The following is an 18,485-nucleotide window of genomic DNA, read 5'->3' as shown; positions in this document are numbered from 1 at the left end:
TATCAAACTGTGTTTGACACACACGTTTATGATGAGGAATCGCCGAGAAACTCTCTTACTGAAACTAAGTCGCTGTGGCGCTGGTCGTCTAAAATCGACGGTTGGCCATCGAACGACCTGTGCTTCCCTACTTGAATACCGTAGAATAACACGTCAGCTCGTAAATTATGAGTCGTGATAGTGTGATGACCTCAGTTTGGACTATGCACCACCCGCAAGCATCGCTATCTCAGAATAACTTCAGAACATTCAAGAATTAGAATCTACCTCATAATTACGGGCACACCCTCAGGGTAGCTAGCCCTAGTTGAACTTATGTGCTGCGAATCATAAGTTGTTATTTGTTGTGCTTCTCAGGCGGATCGTAGCTGAACACTTCACAAGATGCTGTTTTTGACTTATAATCGATGAATCAAGGGCCTTGATTTAATTGCAAGCCTTGATTCCAGGGTTGGTTATTTCCAGCGCGCGAGTTTTTTTCCATTTTTTTCATTCCTTTTTTTTCGCATGAAAAAAACGGAGCTGAAAAAATAGAAAAAAACGAAAAAATGCCAAAAAATTGCGAAAAAATACAAAAAAAACACGTAAATTCAAGCGGATGGGATTGTCGCCCAGGCTGACGGGCCTCCAACGGGTTGTTCCCCCATCGACCCAATTTGAGCGGATAACACTCCATCAAAGGAAGAGTTATCCGCCAGAATCAAAGATGTTCGAATTGCCTGATTGAAAGCTACTCATAGGAGAAGGGAGAAGTTTTTTGCTCGATACTGATTCTCGGCCTCTTAGGAGAAGGGAGAGCTGACTCATCATCGTTCAGTCGCTTCGGTTCGGATCCGGCCTGTATTCCAGAAGTACGGTGTGCAGGATTGTACAGAAGTGAGTTTATACTAAGACGCCGAGGATCCTTAATACCCTGACCATGTACAGTGTTGAGATGAGCGACGAAACGTGTCGGGTTGATGACTTGCTCCCAACCGCATAGTACACATCGATAATTTTTCTTTCTCTCGTCGGATCCTCCACAATCTCTCCGAAAGCCGGTTTCGACGAAGTACTGGTGAATGAGATGTTCGTTCTTACGTGGCCTCCTCATTGAGGTGAAAGAAAATCTCTCTTTTACCAGATAAATGTTCAGGCAGTGTTTGGTCCTACGGCTCCGCCTTACGAAGCCGTAAGACCAAACACTGTCTACGAAGTACTACGAAGTTCGTAGCAAGATGAATCGTACTCCGGAGCCGTAAAACCAAACACTGTAGGCTTCCGAAGATAATGCATTTACACTGCCTTGTATGGAAGAAATTCTCTTAGAACATCCGCTCGTACTTACTATACCTTCATGTTACTCGCTTTAGTCGAGTTCGATCCACAGATGCTGATTCAGCATCTTAGATGACATTCACTTCTCAGTAGATTCTACTGAGAGATGAATATCATCTATGAAGGTCATTTGTATCCACAAGCGAATCATAATTGATGAAATTTACCGAGATTGTCCACTAAGTCACGCTTGAAAAAGAAATTCGCGTGCGCTAAAATTTTTTTCAATTTTTCCGTTTTTTTCGTTCAATTCAAGCCGTTTATTTCATTCATGAAAAGTATGAGTATTTTTCACGCAATAACCAACCCTGCTTGATTCAAGGCTTGCAATTAAATCAGGTGAGCTTATGATAGAATGTGAGACAAATCAGTAAATAGTCTTAACCTAACAAGAACAGCTTGCGATGGCAACTACAGCATGTATTAGCAGTACAAGTCTGAGCAACTCCGAACGTGTGACGTCGTATTAGATTAGCTCCCAGAGGTTCAGATTTCTACTTGATACCTGGGGCAGATCGATTACGGCACGCAAAGTATACCTCATGTTTAGTAGCTTCGCATGCGAGCGCGTCGAGGACCAGTGCTCGCAGTGCAATCCTTGCCCTACTCTACATTACGCAGGCTTGTATGGTTACCCTATTAGGGTAACCCCCTAACTTAGATGATAGAATCGAGCGACAAGCACTGGTAAACTTATGTCAAGTCATGTGTTGTGGTCTCAAGGCTTGTTCTAAACAGAAGCTGCGGAGCTAGCTAACCACTTCGGACAGCTAGCCTTTCGGACTAGCTGTCCGAAAGGCTCAGGCCTAGAGTGAGTCTCACTTTAGAATATAGATACGGCAATGAAGGGCAAAGTCTGAGTTTTAAAATCAGCACCACACGGAGTATCAGGGGGGGGGGGGGTGTTGACTCATCACTGCCAGCTAGTTCCGAAATTAAGTGGCTATCGTTGACAGAGTCTCGCGCAACTCAACATCGCTACGTTCGCTATGATAAGCATTCGTATCAGATAATGACGGAATAGACCAAAGATCAAGTACGTTAAATACTTGAAAGCTCCGGGCGGGAACAACCAGATACACGAACTTCTCCCGGAAAATATTCCCAGCTCTCGAGATGCGAACTTCACACTAACCTTCACAGATCAGAATGAGATTCCCGACACGGCACAGACATAAACTCGTGAGCCCCAGCCATTTAGCAATAAGTCTGATGGTGAGTACACGTGAGACAAGAGCTAATGGATAAATGGCGAAGCCTTATTAGATCGTATGCCGATCGGTTCGACACATCAATATGGAATATGATCAGAACTGTCAAAATGTTTTCATGTTAGCACATGAATGGCTACTGAGCTGTAGCCAAGAGTACAAGGGGACTGGCCGAGTGAAATCCTGCAATGCGACTCATCATCGGCATCGAAGTCTCACTCGGTCCTTCCCGAACCAACTCATAAGGATAAACATTAGCTTAAACGGGGCATGGCCAAGCGCCTTTATTCTTATACAGAGCCGTAGAATTTCTTGAAGGTAGCTTCATGTACAAGTAGTCGAGATTGGGGAACGTGAGAAAGGGTTTTAGGGAATCTCCGTTGAGTCTGCCCTTGGAGTCCTTCACAAGTCTTTGACACTCGGGACCCAGGAAAAGAACTGGAACATACCCCTCATCCATCTCCTTCTCTTTTGGGTCGAAGTGATACACGCATGTGTAAACTTTCTCAGGTCCAAGAGGATTTTCCTGATAGGTGAGGAGAACATTGCCTTTGAGTTTGAACTCAATTCTGATGATATACTCTCCATATTGTCGGAACCCGTCGATGCACGGCCTGTAGACGACATGACCACGGACGCCCATACCGCAGATGATCAGACTGGTAATGAGATGCAGAACTTCCATGTTACAGATAGTTAACTGAGTGCCAAATTGAGTCCAAGACGGTCGCCATGATAGGATTAACGAGGGTTATCACAACACAACTCGAACTCGAGCCAAGATGGCTACGGAGAGATTCTCGGTACAGTACCGACGGTACTTAACACGAACTGATTGTGCTGAGCCCGCATGTTGTGTTCTAGCGTAGAATATCCGTACGCATGCACAAGTCAGTGGCGTCACCTGTGCGAAACTTACCATACTATAGATTTCAATGGTTATAAACTTGAACTGATTATTCTAGGTAATAAAAAGCAAGCCTCATAGCGCCGACTTATGTTGGCAGGCCCAAAGATCAAGAGTCTCAATCGTACCGGGCTCATCATCCCATTCAACGTCAACCCGACCCGAGGCACGCATATCACGTACCGTTCCATAAACACTCCACGTCACGTCACGTCACGTCACCAAGTCACGTCACCAAGTCACGTCACCAAGTGACGTGATCGATGATTACCGTAAGCTCGGCCTTTTTACGAACGACCTTTTCCAACCAATACAACCCTACTTGTGCCATGACTGTCAGAGCTGACGACGACCACAGCTCAACACATAGAGGCGGAAAATTTCCGCCCCTATGTGTTGAAATGGTATACATTCGATTCAGTTGGTTCTTGACTTGATTTAACAATAGAAGACATAATTATAAGACAGATTGCTTTGTATTATGTTTCGACATTGTTTCTAGCGTACCGCGTGTTGTGTGTTATCTTCTAGCGTGTCGTAATATCATGAATATATGAAAGTGCAAGGTAGATCGCACTGCGACCGTCGCAGGTTCGAATCCCAGACAATTTCTTTAACTTTCACGTTTTTTTTCGAAAATCGGGTGCTGTCCCCTCCCAAGCAATACGTATATATATCAGTAATATACAAAAAAAGTTTCAAGCCCAAACTCGCTTTTTTGTAGAAGTTACCCCTGCACAACCGTTCCGGTTCTTTAGATGGCGGCGCCATCATGGCGCATACTGTATCTTCATTTAATACAAAAATATCATTGTGATCGAAATTTGAGATGCTGGCCAGTGGCTGAAGTTGACTGGACATCTAGAAAATGGTGGCGATAACTAGTAGGAGACTCGAGCGGGGGGCCAGCAGGGTAACTCCAGTCTGGAGTCTCCAGACAACTTCCCCACTTAAGACGACCAGCAGGCTGGATCTCTGTTCGATCGGCTGGTCTGTACGATCTCATGCGAGGCGACGACAATGCTCAGCTCACTGGAGGAACTCACGGAAAGTATATTATGGTGATTATGGTCGCTACGAAGGCTAATGTGAGCTTGAGGAAGAGCTGACAACGCGCCATATATCAAACAGCGCTGCTCTTCCTCGCGCGGCTACTGCTGGTCGAGAAAATATTGGACTGGGCCAAGTGTTCCAATCGACTGGGCAAGGACGTGTCTCCTCCAGTTGAGTCCAGAAAATGAAAGAATTTCCTCGAACTGACCGCAATAGGATTCAAATTTTGTGTAACTGCATCGTATGTGTGCCATGTCTAGCCGTGTGCCACATGATCCGACCCGACATGCAGCAGACTCGTGCTCCTCGAAGGAGCTCCGCCAATAATCTACATACCCTCATTCTCCGTCACAGTGTTGTCCCGGAGCTCAAGTGGGAATACCAACAAACTGTGAACGAGTTCATAAGCCAACAGACGCGTCAAAAGTTTTGACTCAAAACCAGTAGACTAAAACTCCCTGCCAAACTCACTGTCAGCTCGACAGTTATCATTTCTCCCTGACAATTCTCTTCTGTACAAACCCATACGATATTGATGAGCAGTCCATGCCACTCCCAGCTTCAAAAGGGCTGAAGAGCTCTATCTTAGCGCCGCGCCGTTCCGGATCTAATTCTGAGCCAATATTGGCTAATGGTTTGGCGAGACTGTTGGAGGCTCATAGCTGGACCAGCTAAGCTGGTGCTGAACGCTCCTTGGATTCTCGGAGACGTTCTCTGCTTACACTAGCTCTCTTCGCCGTAACAACGCGTGTTGCTCGTAGCCAACTGGTGCAACTATCAACACGAGTCAACAGTCTCAACGAAGCCCAATAGCCATATGATATGGCCCATATCCTATGAGAAAAGATGAGACGCGGATTGTGATCTCGGCCTCCTCTAGGTATGAACGATTCTATAAATAAATGGCACCCAGGCACGAGACCTGTCATGACTCCTAGCAAACTGTACCGTCCTCGGACCTGCAGAAAACGTTATGTTTTACACGATATAGCAACCACATCTATCTGCCTAACATCATTTGCCCTCAACATAAGCCGAAAATAAGTTTCGTATATAGCTGTTACTCAAGGCGATTGTAGGTCCTCGGTGCTGACAACAAGGTACTCGAGTTGCCTCATTCAATTGACGTACTGCGAACCAGCCTGAACGCGGACGTATACTCACCTAGCGCTGTGGTATCGTGCCCTCTCAAGGAGCTGATCTCTCACTCGAACCAAGCAGCAGTTTTATCATTACGATAGCGTTCATCTAATTTCAATCCCTGACGTTCCTGGACGTTCTGTTGCATCGCTGTATGATACAGCCTGTATCATCATGAGCGCGTAAGTCCGAATGATACTCAGTAAGAATGGCTAGGGCTGACAAGTACATATTCTTGCAACGTGTCAAACTTGAACTTCAAGTTTGACAAAGGTGAAAGTGAATGACACTACACTACGTTCATCCTCTAGTAAGGAGTCCACAATCGCATTCTAATCCAGCCCTTGACGCACGACTCTCTCCACGAACGCTTCGACTTTCACAGCCCGGTCGGCTCACCGCTAATAGTAAAGGGGCGTTATGTTCTTCTACCTCGGACCATGATTAAAGGCTGTATAGACGCCTTGTTGTCAGTGCTGGAAGATTATCGCACGACGAGTAGAGAGCGCCGCTGAAACTCAACATCCACGAGATTCTGTCACGCGCCACGAAATTATGTACGCGTGCCCCGCTGCCGTACGCGATGGAGTTCGAAATTCTTCTACCCCTACTGTGAGTAGTATTCTCCAGGTTGTATAGTAATCCCCTCATATCCTTGTCAACCATTATAATGCCTGGACTAGGACAGCGTCGCAAGATCCAGCTTCCGGACGTCCAGGCTGCACCACTACCACCGTCGTCGCCTATGCTGGACTCTCATGGATATGTACTATCGGAGGCTATTCCTCTGAAGAGTCACTCTGCCCATGGGCGAGGATCTGATAGAAAAAGCGGCAAATTGGGGAGCAAGGCTGAAAGTGTAACCCAGAAAGCCTTGAATCTCACTTGTTCGAGTGCTTACGAAGTTCTCATGGAGCGGGAAGAGGAAGAAATCCAAGTTCACGAAGACTATGACTTTATTGAGCAAATCGGGCGAGGGTCTTCCAGTACAGTATGGCGTGCCGTTAGCCGTGCGCCGGGTCCTACCACTACTGTCGCCATTAAGGAGTACATGCGGAGTGGCGAAGGCGAAATGGAGTGTTTTGCTGAGCGTGAGTTCGACATGCTACGAACACTACATCATCGTAATATTGTACGGCCGGTGAACCTCTACTTGGGTGAGAAGATCTATCTCGCTCTCGAATATGTGCCTGGGAAAACTCTAGAGGAGATACCGGGTCCATATTCTGAAGCGGCGTGTCGCAATGTGTTGAGGCAGCTCTTGAACGCTTTGTTTTACCTACATAGTAGTAAACATATTTGTCATCGAGATGTGAAGCCATCGAACATAGTCGCGGTGGAGCCCAGCAGGCTGGAAATGTCTCTCATTGTACTTATAGATTTCAACATCGCCAGTCAATTCCAATCCACACCGATTGGGTTTTCCGACCAGCCTTGTATTCGTGGTGAGGAGGGTTCGGCAGTGTCTAGCGCTACTTCTACTAGCGGAATGATAACGCCGACTGGCACTTGTGGTTACATGGCACCTGAGGTCTTCGCCGGTGGCAATGGCGAGGCTCTTCATGAGGACGGTCAGAATGAGCAGTCTCCTTTGACTCGGTACTTGTCGAGGCACCAAGGTGTATCCTCTGGGTCGTCCTACAACGAGAAGGTCGACGTTTGGTCGGCTGGACAGGTTTTGAAGCATATGCTACAAGACGGTGAAGGGAGGATGGCAAGTAATGTCTCCCCGGGTGGTGTTGAGCTCATGGAGGCCATGACTGCGTCCGATTCAGTGAGTCGGCCATCGGTCCAGCAGTGCCTGGTCCACTCTTGGCTGGTAGAAACCACAGAGTATGAGGATGCTATGAACGCTGTTCGACGGTCACGACGTGAGCATAAGAGTAAAACTACTACAGCACAGTTTGCTTTGAACAAGACGGCGGCATTGTTGGAGGAGCGTAGAGCGGCGAGGGCCGCTTGTCGAATGCAGGTAGTACAAGCGCTAAATGCTACTAATACTACTACTACTACTACTACTACTACATCCAATTCTGTTCCTGGACCGGAGCCGACGTCGACTGAGAATCTGAGCAGGTTTAATATAAAGGTGAAAGCTAGTGAGATATAGATAGCGTTTGTATAGCCAGGGAGAATTATGGTTAACATTCACTTGGTCTGTTGGTCTTTTCATGCTACCATCACGGTAGTGCCAAGGGACCTCAATTTCTCCTTATCAATATTGTCTCCATTTCATTATCCTTGGCGGCTTGAGTTCAGTGCTTTCCATAATGCGTTGGTGTATAATTACTTTCAATTTTAAGTCTTGACAAATATTCTGACGTCAATATTCTCCAATGCGGCCCTTTGGGGTCTCTCCTACTGCATACTACTACCACTGAAGGCAATTCTAACTGCCGCTGTGTGCGTTACTCTCATAGCCTTCGTTTTCCCATCGGCCGTGTACTGGCTTTTGGAAATTGTGATGAAAATCGTACTGAGGCGGAGTCTAAGTGACTTGTCATTAAAGCGGCCATCGGGAGGCGGAGCGGAGGTGGAGATCAGCACTGCGGATGAGAATACGAGGATCTGGGCCAAGGTCGGCCCGCTTAGTATCAGTTTTTGGCACTTCGGTTTGGTCATTCCCTCGATTGACGTCAATGTGGACATTCTCGAGATTGCCAACAAGGACGGTAAAAGTCCACGAAGAGAGGGAGCAGGGCCGGCGAATTCTGGCAAGAGTTCCTGGTGGAAGGAGCTCCTTTACAAGAGCTGTTTCATCAATATCGGCATAGTTAAGGTGAAGTTCACATTGCCAGGTCATCATTTGGGCGTAGACCTCAGCCGAGTGCGGTATTGGGTTGTTATAGAGAAGCTATATCTCGCCAAGGCCGGCCCCGTGTCTCAACTGAAATGGAGGTTGATTCAACTGGACGGTCAGTCTAGTATAGAGCCCAACCGATGGGAGGTCCTACGGCTCCCCGATTGCTCAGTGAATCTCAACTATAGTGGGCCAACGCCGGAGGTTCAGATTGTCGCCGAGGCCCTCCGCGTGGAAATACCAGTTCTGCTGTACCGGGAAACCCTATTGGTTTTCGGCCATCTCATGTTGAAGCCCGATCCCGAAGTCTCTGGTGATGATCCCGAGAAGGATGTTATAGACCCTAGCATGCCAGCGGTGAACTGTGGCTTCGCTTTGGGCTCCTTGGTCGTGAGCGTGTCGGACCTCGCCGTTGGTCGCTGTGAACTGCTGGGGGAGAGACTCACAGGTGTGCTGCATTCAGAGGGTAGTTGGCCCGATTATGATATCAAAATACCCTCCTTGAGGCTGGACGATATCGACTTGGAAGGTGTGCGGAAAACAGCACTCAGGCTGGACCCGGCCGCCGAAGAGCATTATGTTGAAGTGCATGGGCGTGGTATTTACATTGACGTGGATATGGACCGGCTGTGGGGCCTTATTGGTCCGGAGAGTTTCGTGGCTTGGTTCAAGGCGATCGACCATATGACTGACGTCTTCAAGTCCATCAGAAAGCCGTGGAAAATCGTACGCCGCAACGAGTTGGTGAAGCAGTACTATGCATGGGAACTCTGCCGTAGAGCCCCGACCAAGGAGGCAGTACCGTACCGGTATGTTCCGGACCCAATAAGGGTGCGCTTGCGTGCACGGTCGGTGGAAATTCAAATTGAAGCTGGTCAGCGTCTCGTGGCAGAGAACGGCTTCCTCATGTTCGACGACCAACTGTGGAAGTTCGTCGTACATGTGGACAACGCCGTCCTGTACGGGCTTGATAATGTTGATCAAAAGCTCATCACGGCTAAGGGGATCGACGTTTGGGTGCCTCTATCTGTGTTTCCTCAGCTGTCGAGGCCCTTGGGGCCCTTCCCTGTCGTGCCAGATTTTGTCAAGAACGCCTCTGCCCAGTGGCCAGAGCGTGGGGCCCTACCTATAGCGGTTCTGTTCAGCGATGTTGTCACTAAATTTGATGACGCTCTCTTCGGGTGCATCAACTATCTCATTGAAGCTGCTGTACATGATATTGATAGATTCCCTGAGGTCGTGGATACGGGCACTCGAGTGTTCTTGGACCCGCCTCAGTTCAAGTCGATGCTCTTTGTGGGCACAAACGTGGTTGCTGATTTTCCTATCCCTGGTATCCCTCCACTCAAGATGGGCAGTTTGGAGTTAGCCATGGGCCCCACCAAGGACAGCATGCACGTTGCGGTGTGTCGGGCTTCTATTGCTGGGTGTCTGTACATGCGGAATGACATCCACGTGAAAGTGTCGTGTCATAGGAGTGACCTCAACGACCCCTTGGATGACATAAAGGTCAACAGAGACTGGTGCCGGCCAGCGCCCCGATACGAAGGGGAGCCTCCTAGGGTCCTTCGAACCCTCCGTTTGTGGGTAACCCATTTGCCTGAGTGGGTCCGTAAGTCTAAGGACCGCAATAGGAAGCTGGCTTTGACGGCTGAATGCAGCGTGAGGGAAGCGGCGCTATTAGCTGCTGGTGCGGTAGAGGCCTTTCACGCCTTTGACCGTGAATTCACGAGTACTGGTCCACCTAAAGGGCCGCTGAAGGACTTGGCTGTGGACCTCTGTGGGGCTATGAGGTTTCTATTGGGCAATCCGTCAACGGGTCGAAAGCGACGATTCAGTTTCGATGATGATGATGTTCACGAGGCCGAGCCTTTGGAGAAATCGGGTATTTGCCTCTCCTCAGAGGCGATACATTTTACCTATTTGGAGGACACTAAGGAGATGGAGTGCACCCTTACGGCAGTGATTGTCCAGATGCTTCCTAAAGTCATCACGGCCTGTCTACCAGAAGCTCACTTTGCTTTGCTGGATCAAGGCACGCGGGCTGTTGTGGTATTGGGCACGGAATCGGTCAGCCCGGAGATTGCAGCCTTTGAGAACGCCTTGTCGGTTTCATGTCGTCTTGGGGAGCTGCAGCATCTTCTGGAGGACTTGTTGGTTGAGTACGAGTTAGCATCAGCGCTGGGGTTACATCCGCCCTCGCCCAAGAGAGCCTCTCGGAGTGGTAGTGATGGCACTATGCCGGTGTTGACGCCGTTGGAGGAGCCCGATCCAGGGCCCATACCGGAGCCCTTGAGGATGGTACTCTCGGTCGAGTTCCTCTCTGGGATGTGCTTCACTTGGGCAGTCCGTGGGCTAGAGCCGCTACAGCTCCTTACGGCTGACCCCATCTCGGCTCGCTTGGTCTTCAACACCCACGGTGCTACGGGGTCACCAGCCTTGGTCTTGCCAGCTCTTGGTCCCACGCAAGATCCTATCCTGGCCCATTGGCTCACAGAGCCTTGGTGTCTCGAGCAAGGAGCCTCGTCTAGCAGCACTTCTAGTAAGGGTAGCGAGGCTCACTCGTGGGATATCGACTCGGTCCTGATCGGCAAACTAAATGCCTTTATGAAAGGGCTCAAGTATTTGAAGGACCTCAAGCCCGGCCTCATCGAGAATGCTGCGGTGTACTCTATGGGTGAGGGCATTCTGGACAAGCCCGTGTACGCCCAGTTTGATGCTGCATTCACCAACCCTACTATGAGATGGGGAGCTGGTTCTTCAATTTCTCATGTGAACTCGGTTCAACTCCGCTTGTTGGTGCACAATCTGCCGAGCTCCCCTGATGCCATTCGGGATACTGTGGACCCTCCGGTGTGCATCTCTTGGTCGGCCGAGTTTCGGGATTCAGCATCAACAGGAAACCAACGGCTCAGCCTGTGTGTCGTGCCCGAATTCCACATCCCTATGGTGCTCCAGCTTATCGGTTCGCCGGCTGACTTCTATCAGATCAATGGCCAGAACGTTCGGGTGTCGCTGAACCAGTCGGGGAAGAAGAAGAAGCGTTCTCTCTCTCGTACGATGCATCGACGTTTGAGAACGACTAGTGTCACCGGCGTGTCACCAAGTGCCATTTTCGGCAACCTCAGGGTGGCCTTCAACATTTTACTATCGGAGATCACCTGCAAGTGCGGTGCTTGGCGCTGTGGTGCCTCAGAGATCAGTCTTGCTACTGATTCCTCATGTGCCACAGGAAGCATTGTTGGCTCTATCCGTAATGGAGTTATCGGCTTTGAAGTGGTCCGACCTCATCGCCTTACACCGGCTTTTGAACGACACTGCGCCTTTTGTACGCCTCGGGACAACCCCTACCCTCTGCGTAACGTCGCACCCTTTGTTGAGATAGAGGATATCACTTTGACGTTGCACTCGAATCTGGTCCCGACCTTCGGGGCGGGTCGATGCCGAGTCTCGGATGATCCTCACGAAGTCGCCTTGCTCTACTTGGGTGTTCATGGTACCCGCATATCCTGGTCGCCGGTCATACAACGTTGTATGCGAATGACCCTTCTGAATGTGGATCAGTTCTTTACTATGATGAACAGGTGGAGGGCGCGCTTTGTCGAAGGCCTCAAGTATCATGATAAGATGCGTCTAGCCGAGGCTTTGGCTCGTCGTCCTGAGGCTGCGCTAAGTCGGGACGAGGGTACTGGTGACGGCCAAGATGAAGATGATGTGGAAGAAGAGCCCCTGCATGTCCGCATTGAGAAGGCCTGGAGCGCAGTGATGCTCGTTGGTCGAAGTGCTTCAGCGGTCCTCAGAGTCAGCGATGTTCAGCTTAACTGTCATTACGCTGCGGCTGCTGATGGCAAGGCGGCGACGATTGAGCACGAGGACACCTCTACTCTATCCACAACACCGAGTACCCCGTGTGGTGAGGAGTTCAAGTGTGGTTGTGGACTGTTGGCTGGTCATGCTGTTTATGAGGAAGACTATCGCCCTGGAGAGGGCTGGACTTGGTGGATTCGGCAACATACGGATGATACTCCCTTGCCACCTCTACCACCATTCAACCTCTCGGTGGCGGCTGCTAGTATCGAGGAGATTCGTCTTGGTGCATATCCTTGGAAGCAAATTGCGAAGGCTATCATAACTAACGATGAGCTTGGCTTTGACGACGACTTGGACATCAACGAGAGAGAAGATGACTCTATTGCTGGCAAGCTCCCTAATGGGGCTCAGCTGGTGCTTTGTATTGGTGAGGCTATTGCCGAGGTCCGTGCTCATCGTACCAGTACTACCGTGGTCGACAGCAATAGCAATCTTAGGGTTACGTTGGCGCTTACTCTGGATGGTCTACGTGGTCTTGTGGGTTCTACTAAGCCGTATGGTGTTGCTTGGAGTGGCTCGTATGGTGACACTCTTACGTCTGTCACGGAGTTGTCTAAGTTTACCCTGCGTGGTACGGCAGACATCCTGCCTGTTGGCGACTCCAGTGTGCAAGCTTATGTTGATCGGATATTCTTAGCGGCTGATGATCTCTCCTTCCACCAGGTTGTTTCGGTCATCACGGAATGTTTGCTATACCGTCCTGGTACTCATGAAGATGATGACGCTGACACTGGTGACGATGAGCTTATCTCTCGCAGTGTCCCGCCGTCGAATGAGCCTTCTGATGCGCCAGTGACACTCACTGAGCGAATATCGCCTGGCGAGCTGAAAAGGCTCCGGTCGGAGATCTCAGATGTGGTATCAGAGGACTTTGGTGATGGTTCTCCATCGGGGTCCAAGTTGGTGATCGAGTATTCCGTTGGTGAGCTCACAATGAATCTTGCTCACGCCGATAGTGTATTCTTGAAGCTCAAGTTGGACGAGGCTGCAGGCACTCACGTATTCGCTCACTCTGATCCGGGTCATCCTATGATGTTCTCGTTCGAGCTCCGAGACATCACTGTGACTGGAAATGAGGGTATGCAGATCATCCGAGGGGCTCATTCGAGAGGCACTAGTCTGCTGCAGTTCCGAGGGCAGGATCGGATCATGCAGCACAATGGTCAGAGATGGCACATATACGATGCGGTTACAGTAAATTTGGCGCCTATTGTGGTCAATTCAACTCAACAGATGTTTGAGGAGGTCTATGCCTTCATTTTTTTGGACCCAACTGGAGAGGACATGTCCTTGTCCGATCGATTCAAGACCAAAGAAGACAGCAAAAATGATAAACCGGCAGAGCTCATTTTCTTCAAGTACATTAGATTCGGTGACATCAACGCTCTGTTCTCATATAAGAGTAAGAGGATGACTCTCAAGGACGTGTCTCTGAAGGTTCGTCACTATGTCCGGAAGAGGAGGCTGTGGACTTGGCGAGATTGTCTCGATGAATGGGGCAGTAGGTTCTTTCATCAAGCTCTCAGCTCAGTGGTTCTACATCCGTTCTCGAGGAAGCCTAAGTACTTTGGTGGTGAGCATATTGTATCGAGAGAGGAAGTGGCTCGAGCGCTGTTTGGGAAGTACGCCCCTGCGAACACTAGCATTGCTCCGAGGATGCCGGTCTCGCCTAGGGACTCGAGCCAGTCAAGGAAGCATCGACTTGCTAATGGACCCGGTCCACCGCCCTCGAGATCACACAATAAATGATATTACAGCTCCTGGAGTATTGCTATACCATATCTGTCTTCCCTCTTTTGAATACTTTATCCTCACCGTGGAGTTATTATGTTCAATTCGTCTGGGAGGGAGCTGTACTAGTATTCGGTCGACCTGATCCTAGGCGCTCGTCATGTCTAGCGAACCGTTCTCGATGCGGCCAGCTCTGTCTACCAACACCTCGCTCTCTAGCGCTCTGTTACAAGAGGAGTCCAGTCAACCGCAACAGGTAAGGTGCCTTGATGAGAACTCGTGTGTTTCTTCTATACACGAGTCATCCGTTTGCAGGCTCTCTCTGGTGAAGTATATAAAGCCTTTCCGTTGGACGACGTATCGCGGTTGAGGAGGCCTTATGGTAAATTTGCGATTCTGGTTCATCGCGTCAAATATACACGGGCGTCTCGATGGATTTCGGCTCACATTGCGCTCGGAGCAATATATGCACCGGCGGTGCTGATTCGGCTATGGCATGAGTATACTCTACGACTACTGGTCCATCGACCATCGAGCAGACTCACTTCTACCTGTCAGTACATCCCCTCAGGTGCCTCACTAAGTCATCAAAGTGATAGCGAAGTCCAGTGTAAGTTACTGGCCGAGGAGCACTTGGCCCAGTCCAGTATTGTCTCGAACAGCAGTAACCCGCCCGAGGAAGACAACAGCGATGTTCGATATAGGGCGCGTTGTCAGCTCTTCCTCAAGCTCGCATTAGCCTTAGTAGCGACCATGATCACTATGATATACTTTCTTTGGGGCCCCCCAGTAAGCTGAGCATCGTCGTTACTTCTCATGCGATCATACAAATCAGTCACTGGCCCTGAGATCCAGCCTGCCTATCGTGTCAAGTGGGGCAGTCGTCTTGGGTAACCCTGCTAGCCCTCCGCTCGAGTCTCCTGCTAGTTATCGACAGCACTTCCTAGATGTTCAGTCAACTTCAGCCACTGACCAGCATCTCAACTTTCGATCATAGTGATATATCTTTATTTTCGTTTCTAATTCGCCCATCACATTACCATGATTATCATCATTAACTCTATACCATTCCTCGTGATGACGATCAGATCAACTTAGAGGTGTACTAGTACATTGCATGCCACACCATTATGATGATGAATACTTATCTACCCGCGGTCGGCATTTCCGCTGTAACTTTACCCTCTCAGTGCTCTCTTTGCCCGATGCCGATTCAATCGCATACACTGCTCTGTGTTCGCAGTTGTTTGGTGGAGAGACTATAACAAAATGGTGACTATGTGCTGATCATGCCATAGACACGTATCTTCAAGATCACTGCATGCAGGAAGCGCAATTGAACTCCGAACTGCCTCGTTGCCGCTTACTCAGGCTGAGTAACTCGGTTATATCTTCTCCGGTCCTCGCTGCCTGGGGCAGTTATGCCACCTCTGGATCCAGTTGAGTACGGTCAATTTCTTCCATTGGGGCGGCTATGCCACCTATAAATCCAGTTTGGTACGACCAATTGCTCAGTTTGGGGCGGCTATGCCGTCTCTGGACTCAGTTTGTTACGATTAATTACTCCGCTTGGGGCAGCGATGCGACCTCTGGATGTACTTTGGCAGGGACAATTTCACAGACGCACGACACAGGAGGATGAATGTCGTGAGTAGGCCTTATATCGACAAAACGGGACACTCAGTTCCGTTGTGAGGTGAATTCTGCTTGGGGCAGATATGCCATCTCGGTAATATAATGGGACGTACTATTTTTGCTAAGACAGTGGCAGTGTGCCATTGTTGATGAGCATCAGTCCCGAAATGGCATATCTGCCCCAGAGGGAAATTGGCTTTCCTGGCAGCACTGTCCATATTGGAGTTACTTTGGACGTGTCGACGAAATTGATCGTCGGCGAATGTGATCTTCATACGCCATGGAATGCGGTCGATTGCGCTGAGGTGTATCTTGTGGTGGCACAGCTGCCCCAGCCGGGAAGATTGATTGTATTAACAAAGATGTAGGTCTATGCAATTGTAATAACGCTGGGAAGCCAGCTGTAGTCATGCGCTTCCTATGTCCTCAAGGGTGGAGTCTCTCTCCATTGGACCCTGGCAGGTTTTTACTGTACGGGTATTTCTCCACAGTGAATGACCGATATCGCCAGGATCGAATCGTCAACTCGACAGGACCCTAGCGGCCTCACCGACGTGCAGCCATCTGATATGGGATACGTATCATCCACTTGCCGCCCAGTCAGGCGCAATGAGAATCCTCACGAGTGGGGAGCTGTTGAATGGGCTGTTCAATGCATCTATCGAGCTAGTTCTAAGTAAGGCCCTACCAATCGAACATTCAGCGTCTGTAGGAACGTGTGAACTGGTATTCAGAGTGGGCTTGAACAGCCTATGGGCCGTAGAGCATCCCGACCTCAATCGCGCATTTGATGCATCTCTCACGGGGATCGACTCTGATGCCCGCGAAAGCTCGTTCGTTGCATCGGTCGAAGCGACGGAGCTACCACCCAGGATGCCAATCCGACGCGTGGCTCAGCACGGATTCGTCGGAGTTGAGCGTCAACAGTACTTCCAGGACACATTTACTTACCTCTTCAAGGTTCGCAGCTTCCGAATCCATCTTGGGAATCGCAAGCTGCCAGCTCCCCGAGACCTCATCAGACGGTCGGGCGTCGATTTCTTCGAGGTTGTCCTATGCAAAGTCCGTCTTGGTCAGACTGAGGTCAGCCAAAGCAGCCAATTAGTAGTTGTCTGATCGAATTCACTAGGTTTCGGGGGAGTCTTGCCCGCCACCGGCTAGTGTAATCGCTCCGTACGATGCGTACTTGATGTCGAGAGATGAGGAACAGCTCGTGCTGGATGTCCATCCTCTTCTGTGCCCCTGGGTCTTCTCTCACCAGTACCTCATCAGAGATGCTCAGTCCCAACTCCTCCCCATCTATATTGCACGAGTATGAGCGACACGTAGGTTTGCGTCGGCGGACGCTTTCAGATTCGGGTCGCATCCTCGGGGGAAGCGGGATCTTGTGCGGCAAGCCCTTTCGATGGTAAACCATCTTCCTCTGCTTGGTTCTGGTTCGATGGGCGTCGCTTTAGGACGGCCACCGCCAGCTCTCCTGCAAGGACTTCCTTGTGACATTTGCGAGACCAACTGTTCCACATTATGGTGCGTGAATGATGAAGCGAGGCTCTGTAAAGAGTGTGACTACCGCCTTCATGAAGTGGGGAAGCTTGGTGACCCAGATCAACACTCGAGGAGTATTATGAGTAATTCTTCTTCCTGTCTCACGGCTGGCCAATTCTTAGGTGAGGAGTTATTGAGACACATGAGAGAGTCTAGTATGATCATTCGGCAGCGCCACGTGCGAGTCCCAATCAATGAGAGACCTGGCACGGACACAGGAGTGTGCCATCTCGCCCCCCTTCGAGACGGGGTGGAGGAACTCCCCGCGGCTTGGTGGGACAGGAAGGTGAACGGCCTGTGTGGCTGTCGCCAGATCATATCCAAGCGGTCAGCTCGAGATCCCGGTCAGTAACATTGCGAAGGAAGAGCAATATCCCATCAATCTCGATCAAGCTCGCTTACAACCGCTCGGTAGCCACACGGACGCCTGTTATTCCTGTTGAAGAGTTCCTCTTGCAGTCGCGGCCTACCAAGAGGCAGTTTCAATAGACTCGAACAAAAGTGAACCTCGTTTGGATACCAAGTTTGGACTTCCATTCATGGGACCAAGACAGTGCACTAACGTCCATCTCAGGGAATTCCTTCTATCTCTGCTGCATGAGATAGACAGTCTAGCATCCCAGCTTGAAAGGGAAAGCGGCGTTTCTGTTGACACACGATTACGGACGGTTCATAGCCATGCGATGCAAAAGCTGACAGTGAGCTCCGATTGGGCTCGGTATCCAAGGGACTTTCGTATGTCGCAGTTCCATTGTGAAAAGGTCATGACGGATCTTCTAACCGCGGAGGAGACCGCCCAGAATCATCTCAACATCTTGAAATGGGCTAGGGAGCTTGTAGCCCCGCAACAGGAGCTCATGACTCCCAAGGTCTGGCTCGAGCTGTGGTGGGTTATTGCCATATGGTGGCGATGTATAGGGCTTTTCAGGGTGGAGCACTACCGGCTCCTCAAGGACCTGGCGGAGTCGATAAACGCTGACGTTTCATCACAAGAGAAGATTGCTGAACCTTCTCATATCGTTGAGAAGTGCTCCATGAAGGTTGAACTATCGATGAGCAATGAGCCGACAATGGCTTCCTCTCGCACATACTATTCAGCTCATTGAAACAAAAACTATTTGACTGGTGTTAGAGTGAATTCGTAAGACATAGTCGTGGCTAGAAAGACTGGAATCGGAACAAAAATGTCTAAGTTGTCCGTCATCTTCCTGACAAATTAGCTCGTTAGTTGTAGGCCTACTACCATCACGCTATGAGTATCACCGATACGATCCCG

The 18,485-nt window shown here is 49.7% G+C and overlaps 2 protein-coding genes across 2 annotated transcripts; one reads left to right on the top strand and one right to left on the bottom strand.

Annotated features, from left to right (window-relative positions):
* Nucleotides 1-2,787: 2,787 nt before the first annotated feature.
* Pmar_PMAR005003 (hypothetical protein) lies at nucleotides 2,788-3,213 on the bottom strand (the record flags this gene model as incomplete). The annotated part of the gene is made up of 1 exon (XM_002775708.1): nucleotides 2,788-3,213. One exon carries the CDS (start codon nucleotides 3,211-3,213, stop codon nucleotides 2,788-2,790), a length of 426 nt encoding a protein of 141 aa, XP_002775754.1.
* Nucleotides 3,214-6,298: 3,085 nt separating this feature from the next.
* Pmar_PMAR005002 (hypothetical protein) lies at nucleotides 6,299-18,315 on the top strand (the record flags this gene model as incomplete). Its single annotated transcript, XM_002775707.1, has 13 exons — nucleotides 6,299-7,600; nucleotides 8,012-13,799; nucleotides 14,601-14,818; nucleotides 15,746-15,758; nucleotides 16,176-16,289; nucleotides 16,428-16,747; nucleotides 17,018-17,072; nucleotides 17,122-17,259; nucleotides 17,332-17,495; nucleotides 17,542-17,620; nucleotides 17,669-17,907; nucleotides 17,956-18,095; nucleotides 18,138-18,315. 13 exons carry the CDS (start codon nucleotides 6,299-6,301, stop codon nucleotides 18,313-18,315), a joined length of 8,748 nt encoding a protein of 2,915 aa, XP_002775753.1.
* Between the last annotated feature and the right edge of the window lie 170 nt (nucleotides 18,316-18,485).

Source organism: Perkinsus marinus (genome assembly GCF_000006405.1).
Source record: "Perkinsus marinus ATCC 50983 genomic scaffold scf_1104296955652, whole genome shotgun sequence".
Classification (NCBI taxonomy): domain Eukaryota; phylum Perkinsozoa; order Perkinsida; family Perkinsidae; genus Perkinsus; species Perkinsus marinus.
Note: the sequence above shows the minus strand (reverse complement) of the source record. Positions and strands in the feature narration are given on the sequence as shown.